General features: G+C 49.3%; 5 protein-coding genes and 1 pseudogene across 5 annotated transcripts; 5 read left to right on the top strand and 1 right to left on the bottom strand.

Annotated features, from left to right (window-relative positions):
• Window positions 1–116: 116 nt before the first annotated feature.
• Window positions 117–2108, top strand: LOC118516522 (retinoblastoma-binding protein 5 homolog). Its single transcript, XM_036062456.1, has 5 exons — window positions 117–269; window positions 335–762; window positions 822–1003; window positions 1070–1189; window positions 1264–2108. Exons 1-5 carry the CDS (start codon window positions 251–253, stop codon window positions 2021–2023), a joined length of 1509 nt encoding a protein of 502 aa, XP_035918349.1. The 5' UTR covers window positions 117–250; the 3' UTR covers window positions 2024–2108.
• Window positions 2109–2128: 20 nt separating this feature from the next.
• On the bottom strand, window positions 2129–8047 carry LOC118516519 (inositol polyphosphate 5-phosphatase OCRL-like). Its single transcript, XM_036062454.1, is given in 10 exon segments — window positions 2129–2670; window positions 3139–3372; window positions 3457–4210; window positions 4278–4635; window positions 5598–5776; window positions 5888–6047; window positions 6133–6646; window positions 6747–6822; window positions 6824–6928; window positions 7670–8047. Coding segments are annotated over 10 exon segments (2631 nt in total). The 5' UTR covers window positions 7748–8047; the 3' UTR covers window positions 2129–2497.
• A 252-nt stretch (window positions 8048–8299) lies between these two features.
• Window positions 8300–9580, top strand: LOC118516516 (mitochondrial genome maintenance exonuclease 1-like). The gene is made up of 2 exons (XM_036062450.1): window positions 8300–9145; window positions 9211–9580. Exons 1-2 carry the CDS (start codon window positions 8373–8375, stop codon window positions 9506–9508), a joined length of 1071 nt encoding a protein of 356 aa, XP_035918343.1. The 5' UTR covers window positions 8300–8372; the 3' UTR covers window positions 9509–9580.
• Window positions 9581–9763: 183 nt separating this feature from the next.
• LOC118516526 lies at window positions 9764–11960 on the top strand (annotated as a pseudogene).
• A 3223-nt stretch (window positions 11961–15183) lies between these two features.
• On the top strand, window positions 15184–15679 carry LOC118516525 (the record flags this gene model as incomplete). The annotated part of the gene is made up of 1 exon (XM_036062460.1): window positions 15184–15679. A coding segment is annotated over exon 1 (489 nt), but the record flags the coding sequence as incomplete, so codon positions are not given.
• A 447-nt stretch (window positions 15680–16126) lies between these two features.
• On the top strand, window positions 16127–16524 carry LOC118516517 (the record flags this gene model as incomplete). Its single annotated transcript, XM_036062451.1, has 2 exons — window positions 16127–16274; window positions 16358–16524. Coding segments are annotated over exons 1-2 (315 nt in total), but the record flags the coding sequence as incomplete, so codon positions are not given.
• Between the last annotated feature and the right edge of the window lie 3578 nt (window positions 16525–20102).

Here is a 20102-nt window from a genome sequence, read left to right as displayed (position 1 = left end):
TTAAATTAAAACACCCGAAGGAAAAGATTTAAATTCGAAAAACGCTTCAAACAAACCTTCATAGCGTTTTCGGTAAAACAGCACCATCTGGCAACACTGCCAAAGTGCGCCAAGCGTTTGTTTACATCATAAAGCGTTTGTTGATTGTTGTTGCCCTGTCGCATTCGGGATAGAGGGAAGCCATATTCGGCTTGTGCTTTCGTTTGTGATCTACCTGCATAAATCGTGCACCTTCCCGCATGAAACAGCGATGAATCTAGAATTGCTTGGTAAGGCGAAGTGTCCGCAAGCAAACCGCACCGGCTGCTAAAGCTGTACCGTGTCTCATCCACAGAATCGTTCGGCCAAAACTATCCGGAAGAATTCGATGGCTCGCTGGATTGCATATCGTTGGCGGTAACGTGCGCCTTCAACAAGTACGGCACCCTGCTGGCCGTCGGTTGCAACGATGGTCGGGTGGTCATCTGGGACTTTTTAACGCGCGGTATCGCAAAGATCATCTCTGCCCACGTCCATCCGGTGTGCAGTCTGTGCTGGTCGCGCAACGGTCACAAGCTGCTGTCCGCCTCGACCGACAACAACGTGTGCATCTGGGACGTGCTGAGCGGTGACTGCGAGCACAAGTACCGGTTCCCGTCGCCGATACTGAAGGTACAGTTCCACCCAAGGAACGATCACAAATTTCTGGTCTGTCCGATGCGGTATGCCGCGATCCTGGTGGACATCGGTGGTAAGCACGAGTGTCTACCGCTGGATAATGATGTAAGTGGAGGTAAACGAAACGGGAGGACAGTTTTGTAAGTTTTGATCCCATCGCGCAGGGTGATTTGAATATTGTCGCTGCATTCGATCGTCGAGGGGAACACATCTACACAGGCAATGCGAAGGGCAAAATTCTCGTGCTGAATGCCAATACGCTCGAGATCGTGGCCAGCTTTAAGATCGTGTTGGGAAGCTCGAGTGTGACGGCCGTCAAGAGCATAGAGTTTGCCCGACGAGGAGAGTAAGTGCATCAGGGGTTTAACGAGCGCGAAACGTTCGAATGCCAATGTGCTTTTCTTGTTTGTAGGGCATTTTTGGTGAACACATCCGACCGTGTCATTCGCGTGTACGACTCCAAGGAGGTGGTCACGTGCGGGAAGGACGGTGAACCCGAACCGATACAGAAGCTACAGGATCTGGTTAATAAGTAAGCCACACATCGCATTTGCCGCAATGAAACAGCTACACAAAATCCCCTCCTTGCGATTCTTCCCCTTGCAGGACAACGTGGAAAAAGTGTTGCTTTTCGGGCGATGGTGAATATATTTGTGCCGGCAGCGCCCGGCAGCACGCGCTCTACGTGTGGGAGAAATCGATCGGAAATCTGGTAAAGATTCTGCACGGCACCAAGGGCGAGCTGCTGCTGGACGTGGTTTGGCATCCGGTGCGGCCGATCATTGCCAGCATCAGCTCCGGGCTGGTGTCTATCTGGGCCCAGAATCAGGTCGAAAATTGGTCCGCCTTTGCGCCCGACTTTAAGGAGCTGGATGAAAACGTCGAGTATGAGGAGCGCGAATCGGAGTTTGACATTACCGACGAGGACAAGTCGGTCGATCTGGCGGCCGAATCGAAGCAGGACGAGGAGGTGGAGGTGGACGTCGTATCCGCCGAACCGATCGCCGCCTTCTGCAGCTCGGACGAGGAGTACGAGGATGAGCATGCGCTACAGTTTCTACCGATGGCACCGGAGGTGGAGGATCCCGAGGATGGCTGGGGTTCGCAGGACAACGATACGCTCGGCGGTGGATTTGGTGCTTCGGTCGGAGGACTCGGCGGTGGTGGTGGTGGCGGCGGCGCCAGCGGTGGCCCGGATTCGATGAAGGAAAACGAACCGTTAATGAAGAAGCGCAAAACGAGCCAGTACGAGATCGCGCTCGATAATGCACCGATCGACGATGTGCACCCACTGTTGCAGAACAAAACGAACAAAGACAAGCAGTCGGCCACGAGCAAGAAAGCAGCCGGCCGTCCTCGGAAGTGAAATAATGTGTTTCTTTCCGCCGTTGCAAAACCCCTTATCGACAGTGCAAAATGAAGTCTTAAAAAAAACCCGAACAACAAAAAAAACAACACACGTGTGAGTAGGTTTTTTGTTTTAACATCATTCACAGTTCATTTATCAATTCTTTGTATAGCGCCTTCCTTCCTTCTTTCCATTCATAATGTACATGAGAATGCTAGAAAACAACAGCACATCACCGTGCACAACGCTCGCCGCGTTACTATGGCGACGACGGCGGGATTTAGGGTTCGACACACTGCTGGCGTGGGTTCCTTTGCATACAAAAAGCCTTTCGACTGCTACAGGTGTGTGTCTGTGTGTGTGTTTCTGGTGAGATGAGATAAGGTTGTCGTTTCCACAAAACCAACCTATCGATATATGTGTGTAAAAACGCTACTATTGCTCTTTATCGTGGCTTCAAGGCTCAATCCTGAGTATACAATTCCACACGCTTCAGTAAGTGCTCATCTCCTGACGGGCAAACTCTCGCACATTATTGTTAAGTAGTGTCATCATGAACCGTCTTCGCTGGTCACGTTCACCTTCGGCATACGCATAAATACTGTTGCTAAACTCGGGCTTTGCCGGCAGCTGACTTCGAATCATTATTCGACCAAACAGTCCCGCTAAAAATCAACGAAAAAAACAAGCATTAATTATTTTTTCTTCTTTTTTGTGCGATTGTTTTGTCTCGTGATGGGAATGACCGCTCAGTAACGTGAACTCCAGCAGAGTGAATGAGTTAGAATAGTAAGCTAAATCTTATATTCACTCACTCACTATGTTCACTCTGTTCACTGATTACGTTTTACCTCACTCACTATATTTTAACTCACTCAGTACGTCTCACTCATTATGTTTCACTCACGCGTGAGTTAAATATCCCTTCGATACAGCAAAACAGGATGGCTAGATGAGTTCAGTCAATGCAACTTGTTTTTGCAACACAAACAAACAATACAAACGTACTCGATGAGTTAAAACGCAGTGAGTGAGTGGTTCGTCGGCATGGAGCGTTAAATCTTAGTGATTGCTCAGATTTAACTCATCCTCTCATTCTGACACACCGTCTGCACATCGCTGTCGCCACCTACCGATCGTTTCGATCCGGATCGATTTGTTTGCGTTCCAGAGATCCTGCAAAAAGAGACAGATGTACAGAAAGAGAAGCCGATTGACGGACTTTAGCTTCGTGCGCAGTAGCTCCTTGCAGCGGTCAAAATTGTCCGCCGCAATGATGCACTCCCGTTCGCTGATCGTGACTACCGGTTCTGGAAGGGCTTCGAGCATCATTAGTAGTGCTTCCGCTGTCGAATGTGGTGTGCCGGCTGGAATCGTAAAACCTTAGTTAAGGAAAAAAAAAGAAAACTTCACCTAAAACACGCCAAAAACATCTACAAAAAAAAGGATACGAAAATCGTCCGTTGACCAGGCGTCCAACCAGTCACGGATTTCGAGTAAGTTGGCCGCATCCGACTGTCCAATCCTTCGGTCGAGCGTGAACAGCTGTGGCGTCTGCAGGCCCATCTTGCGCAGATTGTCCACCAGGCGCCAGATTTCGCGCGGGAATCGCAGATTGCTACCGCCCACATCGTCCCCAACCAGATCGATAAGCTTTTCCTCGTGATCCAACGCTACCAGCTCGTGGATGGCGTACAGCGAGACGGGCTTGTTCAGCTTCATCAGCGTGTCGAGCGACACACCGAAGCAGCTCGGCCTGTACTCGCCAAAGATGGTGATGAAAATGTCCCGCCCGTTCTCCACGTGCAGCACCAGAATGTCGAGCGGTACCTTGATGCCGGCCTGGGCGTCCTTCAGCTTGCGCAGCATGCGGGAAGCGGCCGGCGCATCCACCAGTATGTCGATGCGTATGCTTAAGCTGCTGCCGGTCAGCAGCTCCCCTTTGCTGTGGCTGATGCGGATGAACTCTTCGCACACCTGGCTGTTCCGGTCATCCTTGCAGGCGAACCGGAAACGCACCGGCAGATGGCAGTTGTTCGCTACCAGCAGCTCGCGCGAGTACTTTTCATTGAACCGTATCAAACCAAAGTCGAGATCGGTCTGCTCCACCGTAATCTGGGGCTGGTTATCGTTCTCATACTTGTCGACCGTTTTCAGTACCTCTTCGCTTATTTTTTTCAGCATGGCCTGATCCTTTGCTTGAGCCTTAAAAAGAAATGTTGGTTGTTGTAGATCCTGCAGCAGGCTTACTAAGAATTCGGTCCACACTTACATCAACCTTAAAATCCGCATACACCGGCTTATGGTCGCTTTTTCGCAGCTGCATCACACTGCGGTACCGTAGCAGCTCTATCCGCTGCCCTTTCCACAGGATGCGATCACACCAGGCGGGCGTCCGGCTTTTCTCGCTACTGTCCCACTCATCCGTGCCGGGATTGTATTTGTACGTAGGGGGGAATATAATCTTGCCCTCCTTGTAGTCGCGAAAGATACGGTTCCGACGCTTTTCCACGTACAGTTGATCGTGCTGGTACAGCTGATTGTAGTCGCGATCCTTCCGGTTGACGTACTCCTGTGACACTTCCGGACCATCGAGACGATAGTTTAAGTCACCGATCCAAAATATGTGACTGCAAATGAAACATAATGAAAGGAGGGGCGGAAAGACAATGTTAGAGAGTCTGAATCGATCACCTACAAATTTAGGAAAGCTTTAAGAGTGTAAGAGGCAACAGACACTCCTCCATTCGTGGTTAGCGTCATTGCAGTCGATGCCACTACATCGTATCTTGTGGCACAGCCAACGAGCTTACTCAATGTAGACAAACCAGAGTACCTTCCCCTTGAAGAAATATGTCAAACGTTCATGCTATGTATGATTCTACAAACCACTGGCCACTAATGACCACTGGCGAACGGTCATAAGCATCTTAACAGGCTACTGAGTGCGCCACATATTGCACACTGATACGCTCGGTAGTCCTCTACGGTCACGAGTCCTGGACTATGCCTGGCGGATGACACCAATGCACTCGCCATCTTCGAGCGGCGGGTGTTACGGACTATCTTTGGGGGTGTGTGGAGAATGAGAATGAACCACGAGCTAGCTGAGCCGTATCTGACGGAGCAGATATCCTTGATGGATGCCAACGCCGGAAGGATACGCTGGTTAGGGCACGCGATGAAGAGGCCGGATTCATACCCTACCAGGAAGATGCTCGTCAGTTCGGCCCATTCGGCACGAGACGTATTGTAGCACAGCAAGCACGATGGCTGGATCAAGAGCAGTCAGACCTGACGGACTGGACACCGGATCATGTCTTTTAGACGTGCTCCATAGGACCCAAGAAAGAAGAAGAAGAAGAAGAAGGTCCGCCGGACAATACTTTGCATTCGGGGTCAACGATTAACGCTATTGCTACACGGCTTACAAATGCCGCAATACTTCCGATAAGAAAAACTGTTTGTACAATCGCGATATCTGTAAATCGCCTTTCGCCTGTTTCTTATCTATGCTTTTATGACGGCAATGTGGCTTGATAAGCAAAACAAAAAAGAGCCCTCGTACCTTCACTTCACCCCCAATACTTACTGATGTTCGTCGATCGAACGCATCTGAAACCCATTTTCGAACGACATGCGGCGTATAATGTCGTCATGATCGTCATTCCTACGCTCCACTTCCTGCGTGTGTGCGGCCAGGTGCGTGTTAACGAAGCAAAACAGGGCTTCGTTTAACTTAAAGCTCACCCCAACGCCACCTTTATTGCCCTGCAAGAGAAACAGAACAAACAGAGGAAGAATCAATCGATAACATTATTTATAGCCGGATCGGTTCGGGGCATCGATATGATGGTATGGCGAGCGCCTTCACCCATTTACCCATTTTAGCGTTCCGGTACCGACGGCAGATGTGAGACAATCGTTTATCTTCGGATAAATCGTGCTCTTAACAGCGACGGTTAGCATCATGCCCACCAACCGTACCGAGGCAAGCTCGGTATAGATGGCTCCCTTGTGAAGACCGCTCATCACCTTATCACTGGAAGAAGTAAACCACACCGAAGGCAATCGGTATAGAAAGCGTTGGTTTTACCGGTTTTACCCCTTCCAACAAGCACACTTACACCCAGGTCCGATCGATTTTGGTTTCGTTCATCAGAATCTTCTCCGGCGTCCATTCGATCTCCTGAAAGCCGACCGCATAGATGTCGGGCGGACTGTCGCTGGTGGCAAGCCATTCCGGTAGCTCGATCGTTTCGGACGTTTGCCCGTTCACATTCCAGGTCGCGGTGTATACGTGGTACGGTTCGTAGACCGTGTACTCATGCCGCCGCCGTTCGAGCTCCTCGCGAAACTTTGCATCACGCGTCTTTGGCGCCTGGCTACCGTCCGCCACACTCCGATCGATCGCCAGCAGGCCGGTCCGTTCGTCCGCCGGTTTGTAGTACTGCAGCCATTCGAATGCCGCCGGCGAATGTATCGGTACGGCACGGTACGAAGCTTTCAGATTTTTCACACTAATCAGAAAATGTTCCTTGGCCACATTGGTTTCGTCGGTCGCGTGGTAGTAGAAGGTGGTTGGTTGATTCTCCGAATACACGGTAAACTGGTGACTAGACACCGCACCAAAGCTGGACTCTAGAACGGGAAAGTGTGATGAAATTTGTAGCTAACAGGTAAAAGCGATGGGGCAAATGGGAGCGTGCGAAACTGCGCTTTCGCGCCCACCTTCGCTTACCTGTGTTGACGAAAAATGATTCATTGATTGGGAAAACGGCCACAATCGTTAGGTCGGATATGCTTTCCGGCGGTTTCGCGCGAAACGGAAAACGAAAACAAGGCAGCCGTTTCGCTGGAGCTGACCGTCACGAGCAGCCGGTTTTGGAAGTTGTTGCCGACGATTTGGTACGCTGCCAGTATCTACACAGTCGTTGTTTGATCTACTGGTTAAGGAAAATAAACTAACCCAGGCCCAAATATGCTTATGCTACCACTTTTTTGCGAAGGTGGGAGGGAGGGGGGGGAGGAGGGATTTCCTTTCCGGACCGCCAGATGCCTTGCGAAAAGCAGAAACACACATGCCCCATGTGCGTCATCAAAATGAGAATCAATTTAGAGAATATCATGTGCTCGCTGCTAACTAGATTGTGTGTTCCAAAATCATCCAAACTAGTTTGGAGAGCTGCTGGAACAAGATCTGATCCAAGTAGAAACGCGAAAAGCCCTGTCCTGTCCTGCGGTTACTAAGATCACCCACAACAAAAAACCGCAAATTTGTTGCTCGCAGTTCTCGATGTTCTCCCATCCTCTTACTTTCCATTGGCAAAGGCCCGTCTTTCCTACCTCGAGTAACATTCTTATCGTTGGGCAAAACGTAAACAAATCATCAGTTCGCCTTGCATTCGACCGCGAAAAGTGAAAACGCAATCTCTTTCGTCACGACTGTGTTTGTTTTTTCGTCAATGACCAGAACGCATTGCCTCACCCAAACAGAGAGCATGCGTTTGTGCTGTAAAGCCAATTTCGGTTTCTTATCGTGTACAATTGTAATAAAAAACAACACAGCCTCATACGGATATTTTTCTGATCCTTTACGCTCAGACTACAGGATTACAATATACGGGTTTATCACACACTTTTCCCCCCTTTTCAAAAGGATACGGCCAGTACGGATTCGCCTTCACGGAACTTTTGTGTCACCGTTCGGATAATAATCGAATCATGGTTGGAACTGTTCATTTTCACATTCGCAAAAGCACAAAACCTCACACCACAAAACGCTAATCACTAGCTAATGCAAGCTTATCCTTTGCACCTTTCCTTCGCTTTGTAACAAATTTTCCACAATTGGCTTTCCTTCTTCTCGAACTACACTTTAACAACCGTGTAGCGTTTAGCGTTAACACATTGTTAGGTGGAAAAACCAACGATTTTAGAGGAAAGCGATTTGCGTGACGATACTTTTCTGGGTTGAATCTCTACGGCTTCGTATTTTGTTGGAGTTGCGTGTGTTTTTTTTATTTGCACAATTTTGACAGATGATCGATGGTCACCAATGCGCTGGTTATGGCTGAGGGTTCGATTCTTACACACATGTCATCCATGTCGTTCAACAAAAAAATCCTTCTAAGCAAAATAATTAATAAAAACGAATCAATACTATCATTTGTGCATTAGATAAGAATGTATTTGTAAAAAGTTTTATATGAATTAAAATAAAATAATAATTCATTCGTAAAATGTCACTCACGTGTCCGTGTTGCTCGGTGGAACGCGCGTACTTCGGTTGATTTGTTTACAAACAAACAGATTGTCCTGGCCGTCGCGCGTGCTGCGTTTCGTAATTTTGCTGCCCCAAGGAAAAATGTTCAAATACAGCATTTCCCGCGTATATAGTACGGCCGCAAAGCGTGCAAACATAAAACTATCAAAAGCAGATGTTATCAAACGGTTAAACTACGAAAATAAGGCACTGTTCGGTGCGGTAGTGAAGCCGGCTAAAAAGAAAAAGAAATCCACACCAACCGATGTGGAGTCAACAAATGTGCCGGCTGCTGAAAGTGAACTCTCGTCCGAGATATACTGGCAAACGCGTAATGTTTCGCGTGCCTCCAATTCCACCTCCGATTCCTCCACCAACGAGCTGGTGGAAAATGTTCGCACGGAACATTCAGTGATTCCATTCACAGAGAAAGAATTGCACCACATCACCAAGTTCCCGATCGTTCCCAACGCAAAGGGGATCATTGAAAAAGGTTGGATGCTACACGAACAACACGAAAGCGATCAGTACAAATCGCCATCGGTTAACCGGATACTATCGGCAACCATGCCGGACGCATCAAGGCAAGCGCTGCTACGCTGGAAGGCGGGTAAAATCGCCGAGCTAGGAGAGGAAGGTTTTGCACAGCTGCAAAAGGACATATTTGCCCGCGGAAGTACATTGCACGCTACACTGGAAACGTGGCTATCGGGCGTCGATCCTTCCGAGGAAATGGTTCAAAAGACCGGCACACTGTGGAAAAGCATCCATGGTGCGCTAAAGAATGTGGAACGACCGGCAAAGCTGATTGAACAAAAGCTGTACCATCCCTACCTACACTACAACGGTGTCGTAGACTGCATTACCTCGATTAAGTAAGTGAGAAGCTGGATGAGTAGATTATGTGGCACATTAAACAAATGATCACTCTCATCCGTAGGGGCCAATATCATGTCATTGAATGGAAATCATCGGACAATCCTAAGGCAAGCGTCGAAGCCACCTACGATGCACCGATACAGCTGTGTGCGTACATGGGTGCGCTGCAAGCAAATGGCGAACTGTGCGATGCGCGCGTACAACGGGGTGCAATATTTGTAGCGTACACTAGCGGAAAACCGGCCAACGTGCACATGCTTACGGTCGGTGAGATGCGTCGTTATTGGCAGCTTTGGTTGCAACGCTTGCAAGAGTACTGGACGCGCTACCGAGACGGCACATTGCCCGAACCAATCTAAGGGAGTGTATGATAGTATTTTAAGTAAACAGTAGACAGTGCCTCAAATATAGAATCTTGAACAAACAATCGATACTGTCTCTTTACCGGCGGTTTGCCAATCAGCTGATTTGAAAAAAGGCGCCACAATTTGACAGCGTGACACAAGCCTGTTTGGCAACACTGCCGGTGTCATGATTCGAAACCGTTTTCTGCGTTTGTTTGCGTGAGCCTACTGTTTATTGTTATGGAAAATAGTAAAGGAAAATGATCTCCGATGGTAAGTGAATTTCCCGAGTCGGCATTGTTAGTGATGCTGTTCGCTAACCAACTCTGCAATTTTCCCCACAGCACCAACCAAAGTGTGGCCAGTATGGAGGTGACTGCTATCGTGTAAACCCGGTCCATTTCCGCGAATATTCGCATCCACACAGTGAGTTCGACGCTTATGCCGGTCGTTTCTACACCACCTTTATGCATTGCTCCCTATCCATCTTTGCAGTCGAAAAATTACTTGCCAAGGCCACTACGTTCTCGATGGTCGAAATTCCGGACGATGTCAAAGTACACAAAAGCGTGTTTGCCGAGCAGCTCAAAATTGTATCCAGCCTGTTTCCACATCTTTCGTGTGATTCGACAAACCTCGAAAAGAAACCGAAAACGGTGGATGAAGCGTCCCAACCGCTTCCAACGACTTCCGCACTTTCGACTGGCGCAGTTCCGAAACCAACGGATCCAAAACCTTCCAGCACCGGGAAGGACAAACCGAAGCACGATTGAATCGCTGTTGCCGAGCGTAGGGCGAAATGCAGGCCGCACAAAGGGACAAACCAGCAGCAACAGTGTTGGCGCCACGAAAGCGAACCTTCTGCCAGCGTCCCTTCGACCGATACGGGCATATCCTTAAAGCAAGCCATTCCACGCGACATCAGCACGTACTTTCCGGTGGTGGCACCGCGGGGCCGTATGGCGGAAAAGCTTGCGGCGGCCGCACCGTACAACTTTTTCCTCACCACCATCACCGCGTCCAAGCCGACACACACGGAACCGCTTGCCGTAACGTTTCAGGAGCTGCTCGATTCGAGCCTGGGTGAGCTGGAGTGTTCGGTGCAGATGAACTTCATGGTCGACATCGGCTGGCTGCTGGCGCATTACTTTTTTGCCGGGTACGAAAACGTCCCGCTGCTCGTACTGTACGGCGATGAAACGCCCGAGCTGCGGATGGTGTCGCAGAAGAAGCCGAACGTTACCGCCGTGAAGGTGGAGATTAAAACACCGTTTGGAGTGCACCACACGAAGATGGGCCTGTACGGGTATCGGGACGGTTCGATGCGTGTCGTCATTTCGACCGCCAATCTATACGAAGATGATTGGCACAATCGTACACAGGGACTGTGGGTTAGCCCAAGGCTGCCACCCGTTCCGGAGGGATCTGACACGGCGTACGGCGAAAGTAGAACCGATTCCGCTCCAGTCTGCTGGCCTATCTCGATGCTTACAAGTTGCCCCAGCTGCAACCCTGGTTGGCACGAATCAGAAAAACTGACTTTTCCGACGTAAAGTATGTTTCCGTTCGGTGCTCTTGCACTTGGTACCTGTTCTCACTGTCCTTCGCTTTAAATGCACTTTCAGAGTATTTCTCGTAGCTTCGGTTCCGGGTGGTCACACAAACACCGCGAAAGGTCCGTTATGGGGCCATCCTCGCTTGGGCCACGTGCTCGCTCAGCATGCCGCCCCGATCGATGATGCTTGTCCGCTGGTGGCGCAAAGCTCCAGCATCGGTAGCCTTGGCCCGTCGCCCGAGTCGTGGGTGTTGGGAGAAATTATGGCCAGCTTCCGGAAGGATAGTGCCCCGGTAGGCATACGCGGTTGCCAGGCTTTCGCATGATTTATCCCAGCTACTCGAATGTGCGCCAAAGCCATGACGGTTTGCTCGGTGGGAGGCTGTCTGCCGTACGTCAGGAGTACGCACGTAAAGCAGGAATGGCTGAAGGACTATCTGCACCAGTGGTGTAGTCGAGCGCGGCACCGAAACAAAGCGATGCCGCACATCAAAACGTACTGCCGCTGGTCCCCATCGCGGTTTGTACTGGTTTTTGCTCACCTCGGCGGAATTTGTCCAAAGCGGCATGGGGTGTTTACAACAAGACCGGTCGGTTCGAAAAGCCGCTGCGGAATCAATAGCTACGAGGCGGGTGTACTGTTCCTACCCAAGATGCTGGTAAGCGCTGCATAGTTGCTTAACTTGTATTAAACAACCCCCCCTTGTATGATGCCAAATGTACAATTCCAGCTGGACGAAAACTTTTTCCCGATGGAAGCGAACAAGAAACATCCCCCGTTTCCGATGCCCTATGACATCCCGATCATTCCGTACGCCCCAGAGGACACGCCCTTCTTTATGGATTACTTACATCAGTGATTTTGCGAGGTGGCAAACAAAAAAAATCCGTTCAAATAATGCTCACTTTGTCTCGGTTTTAACTATATTTGTGTAAGGGTGTGTCGAAAACGATGCTTCAATATAATGATATTTATCAAACATTATACTTGGGTTGGGGGTGATGTACAGATCGGTGACCGCACCTTCGCAGGTCGTCCAAAACATTGCCTATGTGGTGTCAAAAGTCACACCGACAACAACATTGATGTTCAGTTACGTGCAAGGGTGCTGGCTGCCAACCGATCTTGCTACAGCCTGAGGAAAATGCTTCACTCTAAATACCTGTCGCGACGGATGAAGCTGGGACTGTACAGAACATTTAAAGTCCCAGTACTCACATACGCCTCTGAGACATGAACTCTGTTTAAAACTGACGAAGCCCTCTTAGCCGCGTTCGAGAGGAAGATGCTCGGATCTTTTGGTCCGTATGTGTGGAAGGACAATGGGAGGAGCCGCTACAATGACGAGCTCTTAGACTCGCCAGGCTCCGGTGGGCTGGTCAAGTCATGAGAATGACACCGGACGACTCAGCCCGTAAAGTCCTTTTAGGGTCGTCCACCATGGGCAGAGGAGGCGTGGTAAGCCTAAATTGAGATCTGATGCGTCGCCAGAACGGCCGGGATATGAATTGGCAGACGACGGCGCTGAACCGTGAAGCGGTATCGAGGATTGTTGCAGCAGGCCAAGACCGCAAAGCGGTTGTAGCGCCTGATAAGTAAGTAAGTATACTTGGATACTCATTAACCTCTATAAGGACGCTACAGCCGCTTCGCGGTCTTACTGCGGCAATCCTCGATAGCCCAAAGGACACAGTACGAGAGATTTTACGGGTTACGGGTCGTCCGGTAGTATTCTCATGACATGATCAGCTCATCTAGATCCAATGAGACAGGTGTTTGGGTAGAGAAGAAAGATACGGCAGAGTCTATAGTAGGATCGGTTGCAACCAGCGCCCTTGCGCCTATTTCAGCTTCCATCTATATTTTCGTCCATGCAGACTGCTGGTAGTAAAAAGGTATATTTCATATTCTACTTTGAGTAGCTTTATGTATATCGAACACATTCGTGACACCACTTATCTACACGAGCAAAGTGAGCTGTCGGTTGGTGTCGCTACGTTGGATGACACAGCGAGAGAGGAAATTGATGCCCGTATTCCAATCTGGACCGTCCCGGTGGGCGAAGGGTAGCGGCGCCAGCCTTCACACGGCAGGATCGGGGATCAAATCTCATCCAGATCCACCATACGCATGGCGCATGACCTTTCAAGGTGTAGTGCCAGAAAGAACAAGAAGATTTAGATCTGGATGAAAAAGGACTGGTAGTCGCACAGGGCTTGAATGTCGCAAAACAGGAACGGCTGCTTCCGTTCCTCTACACAACTTTTTCCATACCACCATAACGGAATCTGATACGCATACGGAACCACTCTCGATCACGTCTCAAGAGCTGGTTGATCCGGCGAGCTGGAGGTGTTCCGGAACGACCCGGTGCTAGTGGCGACAGCGGCGCCAGCCATTACATGGCATGGCTGGGGTCGATAGCCCATCCGGAATGTTCCCCTCGTAGCGAAGACTATGACAATGACAAGCATGATCTGAGAGAGACAAGCAGAAGAATCTATACTTGGTTAATGTTTGCTTGGCTGCTGACGCACAACGCCCCTCGCAGGATATGCAGATATTTCCACCACAGCATGCCGTCCAAATCACTGACTCCTGGCCGCTGGTGGCACAAAGCTCTGCAGCCAGCGATTACGGAACACCTTTAAAATCCAGAATCTCTGATTAATTTAAGACTAGTTTTGGAAGGGACAATGTCCCAGCTTCCGGTTTATTTTTCCAACCTATTTCCCATCGGAAAATTGCTGGCTGCCTAACTTTCTGTACCAGTAAGTTTGCTGAGAGCGGTATTGAAGTAGGACGATCCCGCAAATCACTTCGGCCAACTTTTCGAAAAACCAGCCCAAGGTTTCGTGTTCCGATAAACGTTTGGCATATCAACAACTACGAGGCGTGTGTAGTGTTTCTTCCGAGTAGTAGAAACCTTTCTAGTTGGAAGAAGAATTTTTGTCGATGAAAAAAAAACCCGGGAAGCATCCCAAGATTTCCGATGCCTTACGACGCTTCTGGGGGTAGTCCATTCCTCATCGACTGCTTTGTACTGCGATGAATCATATTAACCCCAGTTCGGGTTGTACGAACTGCAGTAAACAAACTAGGTGCACTTGGCGACATTTATGCACAATCGTTCCCAGCAGCTAGTGAGGGTGGGCACACACCGAACGCATAAATCTATTCGCCTATGCTTTTTCTGTCCCACTTTAACCCATTCTTCTCGGCGGATGGGAACATGCGCTATGTGGAATGCGTTCGTTCAGTTCGTTCTTATCACAAATCGTAAGCCACACTGTGGCTGTGTGGTTAGCGAGAGCATGGCCTACTGCTTTTAAAAATCGTTCCAGTTAGCAAATACCCATTGCCACAGCATGTGCTGCGCTGGTGGCTGTAGAACAATATTTTGCTACAGTAAGTTTGCATATTTGAACCGACATCACTTCACTTTCATCCGGATCCGGACACTGTACCCTTGGTGCGGAACTTGTTCCAGAGATGGGTCGCACAAGTGGTACCGTGGTGGGAACAGTGTTGCTGCTGCTGCTGCTGCTGGCACTTGCTATCGAGTGCCACGCCGACACTCGGTATAATGTCAGCTTTGACGGTGAGTAGGGAAGCCGGGATTAGAATTCGTTGCGCTTAATCGGTCGCTTATCGTTAACATCCTCGCCGAACTTAACCGCACAGAATTGCACAAATGCAAGCAGCACAACGCTATCAATGGGTAAACTATCAGGCGTTCTTCAGCTGCATGAGCTGCAGCACCACGATCCGGCTGACTCCGATCTGGTGGTCGATCTGCTGGTGTACGTGTTGGCCGCCCGCGATGGCCATATCCTGCTGTCGGATCAGAACAAAACTGGTGCAACTGCATTGGAGATAGGTAAGGCAGGATCGGCAGGATCCCCATTCCTGTTCCAGTTCCGCTAATCGTGCCGCCCTATTGTTTTTTTTTCTGTGCCAGTGCTCGGTGGAGGGGCAAACACATTTTCGCAGATTCGCGTCGGCCAGAAGGGTTCCCCGATAAGGACGAAGGCAAGCGCTGGGCTGCTGTCTCCGATTGATCCACTGCCGGTGCGGCTTCGCATCTATTCGGAAGGGCAGCAGATCGGATTCACGCCGGCAATCTAAGGGCGAACCGTTCATGGAAGCGATGCTGCCGAGCAAGAACGCTAGCGGGCTGAGCTACGTCAGCTTTACCACGTGGGGCACGGCATTGGCGAAATGGTTCTACGACTGTCCACTGCCGACGACCAACGGCACGGCGATGATTGATGGTAGCGAGCTGCAGCAGGAGTACGATGGCAAGCAGCGGTTGCTGGACCATCTGAAGGCGGTACCGCGGTGGATTGATCCACCGGTCAACTTTACGGGCGTTCAAATTTCGCACATGTACGTGCAAGGGTTCGTTTACGACCAGACCACCAACCTGATCGAGCTGTCCGGTGCGATGGGACTGTCGTGGCAGGATAAACGCTACCGCTGGAACGCATCCGACTTCGACAACGTAACCGTGGTCGGTGACGTGTGCCGCACGATCTGGACACCGGCCTTCGAACCGGTGAGCCTGTTCACGGGACCGCTCGCGCTCTGCTTCCTCTCGCAGGAAGGCACGGTAATAGTGGAGATCGAGAGTTTTCTGGATCAATTTCTGCACCCTGTCGGACAGCTATCGGTGGCCGTACGATGTCAACGCTTGCCAGTTGCAACTTATGGCGGCCAGCCATGAACGTACCGTACCTATACGGGTAGTTATGGGCATGGTGGTAAGTAGTGTGGTAGGAAGGTAGGTAGCTCTTCCCGCCTAATTAATCCTTATCATTCCGTTCACGGTGGTGTAGCTGTTTGATCCGGACTTTGAACAGTCGGAATGGTCCATAAAGACGATCGGTAAGCATGAGTACGAACAGGCCGTTACGCCGTACGGACGGCAACCAATGCTTGAAATGCACATCGAAATGGTACGGAAGAGTGACATACATTCCGTCTCGATCTATCCATCGTATTTTTGGTGAGGTTCATTTCAGTTCAATCAGTTCTAGACTGACGACATAACACTCATATCTCTTTATATATCTCTATGACAGTGGCCAACCTGCTGATATCCATTTCCTTCCTGGTCGATGGACGATCGCGGCTGTTGCTGAACTCGCTCGGGCTAATCGTGCTGCTCAATTCCTTTCTGAGCCTCTCCGTCATTGTGCCACGTGCTGGAGTTCCGAAAATATGTACTTTCGTCCAGTAATGCTAGCTACATCTACCAAAAACCTTTTCTAACCGTCTGTTGTTTTCTTTCTTGCCCAACGATCAGACATCTATTTCCAGTGGTCACTCGTGTTCTACGCACTGTCGTCGATTCTGTTCGTCATCGAGCTGTGGTTAAAGCGAAACGCGTGCAAACATATCGCCCGGTTCCTGGATTGCGCGAACTATAAGCTTCCCGGCATTACGGTATGCACTCGCAAGGATCAACGGAGTGTAAGTGCTTTGCAGGGTTTTGGCCGTCAAAGTATCATATTCGATTTATAACATTACCCTTATTTTCTCAATCCATTTGTAGAACTATAACACGTTGGAGCATAAAAAAATGTCCGATGGGATGAAGTGACCTGCATTCTGAACCGACTCGTAATGGTTGTTGCGGTGATCGTGTTTGCCATCGGGTTCACCAAACCGTGAAGTTTGGATATGAAAAGCAAAGTAGTAGTATAGTGTACACTTAAGTCACTGTCGCGCTCGGGTACACTACGCACAATTCCACAAGCAAGTTGTTTGGAGAGGAATGGTTAAAATGGCGCCCATATTAGTTCAGTAATAAAGAGGATTAAGCTTTCAGGTTATCAATTTTATTGCTGGTTGTTCGCTAAGTGAGAGGCGGCAGAAGAGAACTACGATATTAGAAGACTTCCGCCATTGCTAAAGTAAGTCATTAAGTCCATCAGACAGACAAACCTCAACATGCCACTGATGTTGTCGATAGATCAGTGACTAGACTCTTCAGGATCGCCGTACTTCCTTCAAGCGCCAAGCGCCTGACTATTGCTCTCCTGGTTTGAGTCCCTCACTTTAGGATGCTACTGTGTTCAGAAGTGTTCAGAAACGGGCCTCGCTGCCACCAAGCCACCCGGGACGCCCCATACGTAATGACGTTGTTTGTCAGCTGATGGATTGAAACGTACACGTTCCACATATAGAACTCTGACACCATGTTTTTTTTTCTTTGAATCAACGCAATTGCCCATTATTATGACGTTAAAAGTTATCCAGCATGGGGAGCCACTTCCGATCACGCTCTTTTAATATTCCCTTTTTGCATTCTGACCCGATCGAACCTTGTTCCCGGCACCATGAACATCAAGTTCCAATCGAACAGCCCTACCTAAGTTGATAAAAAAACATCCCGTATCACGAGCGTCACAAACTTCATTAGACCGTCGCATCGTGACTTGAGGGTGAAGTTTTGCCGATCATCCCTATTCCCTGCGACTGGCTGACTGACAGGCTTTTGAAATTATAGTTTTCGGTCAGGTAGGAAGTAGTGTTTTCTTTGCCAGTTTTGATTGTTTTGTGACAAAATGGCTCCCATTAAGGGAAGGCACAAAATTACCCACTGCTTGAAAGCATGTGCGGGCACACCCACCGATCGTAAGTCATCGCATGTTGGTTCGATCGTCTCGCAGTGGGCTAATCGAATGTCGCTTTAATAGTCCGTTATTAAATGACAAACATGTCTCGGTGCGGCAGGATGTGCATCGGATTACGGTAATAAAAATGGGAAACGGTCATGATAAGAGCATGCCGGCGACCGTGACGATCATGCTGTACCGAAGCCTTTTCCCCTGCGCTGATGCTGAGGAACCGGTTTTGAGCATCTTCAACGGTTGTAAACGAGAAAGCGAGAGATGCAGCTGGATAGGTGGAATAGCCTACTGGGGCTAGTGCAGAAGGCGGGGAAAGTGTCCCGCACGGAAACTGTCCCCCACGAACGGCTTGACGCGCGGTGGAACCTTTGGCGAAGGTCGTTTGCAATGAGGGCGAGAATTGAGGGGTTGTTTTGGACGCTTTTGAACGTGACCAAGGGCGTGTTGGTAGCTTCGTCTCAAGAAGGCTGACATTTTTACATCATACACTGATTCTGGGCCGAAGCAATTGCGGCGCCGGTCTTCACACGGTTGGATCGGGGTTCAAATCCCATCCAGAAGACTGCCTAGGGTAAAATCAAGTCACAGAAAGCCTGAATTTATGGCAGCCCTAGAAATCTCGAGATTGTACCAGAGTCACGCAAGAAGAAGATTCTGATCGCCAGCAGCAGCAATCGGCTCGAAGCTTATCGCTCAAATATTGGTACGAATTATTCAATTCCAATAAAAAGATAGACCGATGGATTTATAAGGGCGGGGGAAATCAAATACAGCTCGCATTAAAATTGCATAATCTGACCGGGGTGCCGTTTTCCGCATAGCCCAACCCTTCGGCAGGGTTTGTTGAAGCGCTCCGATGCCGGAGATCACTCCAGAGGTGTGATGATGAAAGGTACTTTTCCATTTTTCCGCTTCGTTTGTCACGAATGATTATTTGTCCCGGTGGTGCTGGTTGGTTTCGGTTGCCATTACCGTCCGACCGATGGAAGCAGAGTTATTTGATCTCTCGGAACCGGAACAAACCGTCATCAATTGTAGAGATGAGCCTGGTGGAATGCGGTCGGAGTTGAGGAGATGTGTGCTGTCACGAGGTTAGCCTTTTATATCATACTAGCTTGGCACGGTTGCAGTACAAATCTCTTCTCGATACATTTTCACAATGGAATTGTGAGACTTGAATGCATGAGCTTATTCAAAACCAGATAATCGACTGCTGAAATGAACTATTGCATACATTCAGGCGTTCGAATGCATTGCACAATTTGTTTTGCAAACTCCGAATGAAAGTAAAATGATCGTGCGATCGTCACTTTCCAGTGTCTCTGTGACCAAGTAAACATGCAAAAGAATGAACTTGAACCACATTTGAACGAAGCACGAGGCTCTAATCAAATTATCGACTACCGTCAATGAGCGCATACAAAACTGAAGTCATCATTGTGCAGAGATTCGAACAGTGGAGAGAATTGGGGATTGATGCATGCTGTCACCAAAGACTCGTTCCTCGTATCTTAGTACGTGTTAACATAAGAAAAATTTACCAGACCAAATAGGCCCTTTAGCCCATCGATCGTCGATCAAGGTTTCATCGATTCGTCGACTCTTTTGCTGTCTGCACGATCATTTAATCGCTCGTTGCGTGGGTGATGATCGTAAACCGATTATTCTCTCTCGGTGGTTGGTGCTCTTTCTATCTCTCTGTACCCGAGCTGGTGAGATGCGCTTAAAACCAGCTTTTTCATGCGTGTGTTACCTGGCGGCATATGCTTGCTGGCAGCATGTTTCTACGCTCCTTCTTGGTGGTGTGTGCAGCTCGCGCTCGCGGAGCTTCGCCTGAACGCACACTTCGTCCGCTCGCGAACGACAGTTTCGGCACTGAATCTGATCGCTCGCGGTTGTGGTGTCCGTTGGCGGTGCAGCTCGTTCGTTCGTTCGCGCAGTGTGGTCGTTCACCGTGTGCGGATCGGTGCAAAGAAAAAATTGAGCCACGTGCCGCTCCGGTGGTGTGTGTGTGTTTGTGGTGTTGTAATGTGTAAATTTCGTACGTGTGCCGTACAAAATTAGGTGCAGTTTTATTCTACCTACAACCATGTTTGGCAGTACAATTTTCGGCTGCAAGAGACATTTTTCTTTGCCCACTGTGGGAAATGGTGTTACGGATCGATGGAAGCAACCTGTCGTTCGTTGATCATCGTTTGCCGTTGACCCGTTTGGACGATTGTTTTGGCTACTTAGACAAAATTTGTGGAGGTATAGTGTGCTTTTGGTGTTTATTTTTTGAGCAGGCGGTCAAGTGAGCTGATTGCGATCGAGTGACAACGACATGGTTGCAGTGCCAGTCTTATAACACAGTGCTCTCAAGGTTCGCGATCAAGCCATCGAATATTTAGTGCAAAGTACTAGTTTTTGCAACTC

Source organism: Anopheles stephensi, unplaced genomic scaffold (genome assembly GCF_013141755.1).
Source record: "Anopheles stephensi strain Indian unplaced genomic scaffold, UCI_ANSTEP_V1.0 ucontig31, whole genome shotgun sequence".
In the NCBI taxonomy this organism is placed as follows: Eukaryota; Metazoa; Arthropoda; class Insecta; order Diptera; family Culicidae; genus Anopheles; species Anopheles stephensi.
Note: the sequence above shows the minus strand (reverse complement) of the source record. Positions and strands in the feature narration are given on the sequence as shown.

What these genes read in the sequence shown, in the direction of transcription:
- LOC118516522 (XM_036062456.1), top strand. An exon ending in GTCTACCGCTGGATAATGAT is followed by an intron (nt 763 to 821) that starts GTAAGTGGAGGT and finishes CCCATCGCGCAG; the next exon opens with GGTGATTTGAATATTGTCGC. An exon ending in CTACAGGATCTGGTTAATAA is followed by an intron (nt 1,190 to 1,263) that starts GTAAGCCACACA and finishes TTCCCCTTGCAG; the next exon opens with GACAACGTGGAAAAAGTGTT.
- LOC118516516 (XM_036062450.1), top strand. Translation starts at nt 8,373, where the DNA reads ATGTTCAAATACAGCATTTCCCGCGTATATAGTACGGCCGCAAAGCGT. An exon ending in GACTGCATTACCTCGATTAA is followed by an intron (nt 9,146 to 9,210) that starts GTAAGTGAGAAG and finishes TCTCATCCGTAG; the next exon opens with GGGCCAATATCATGTCATTG.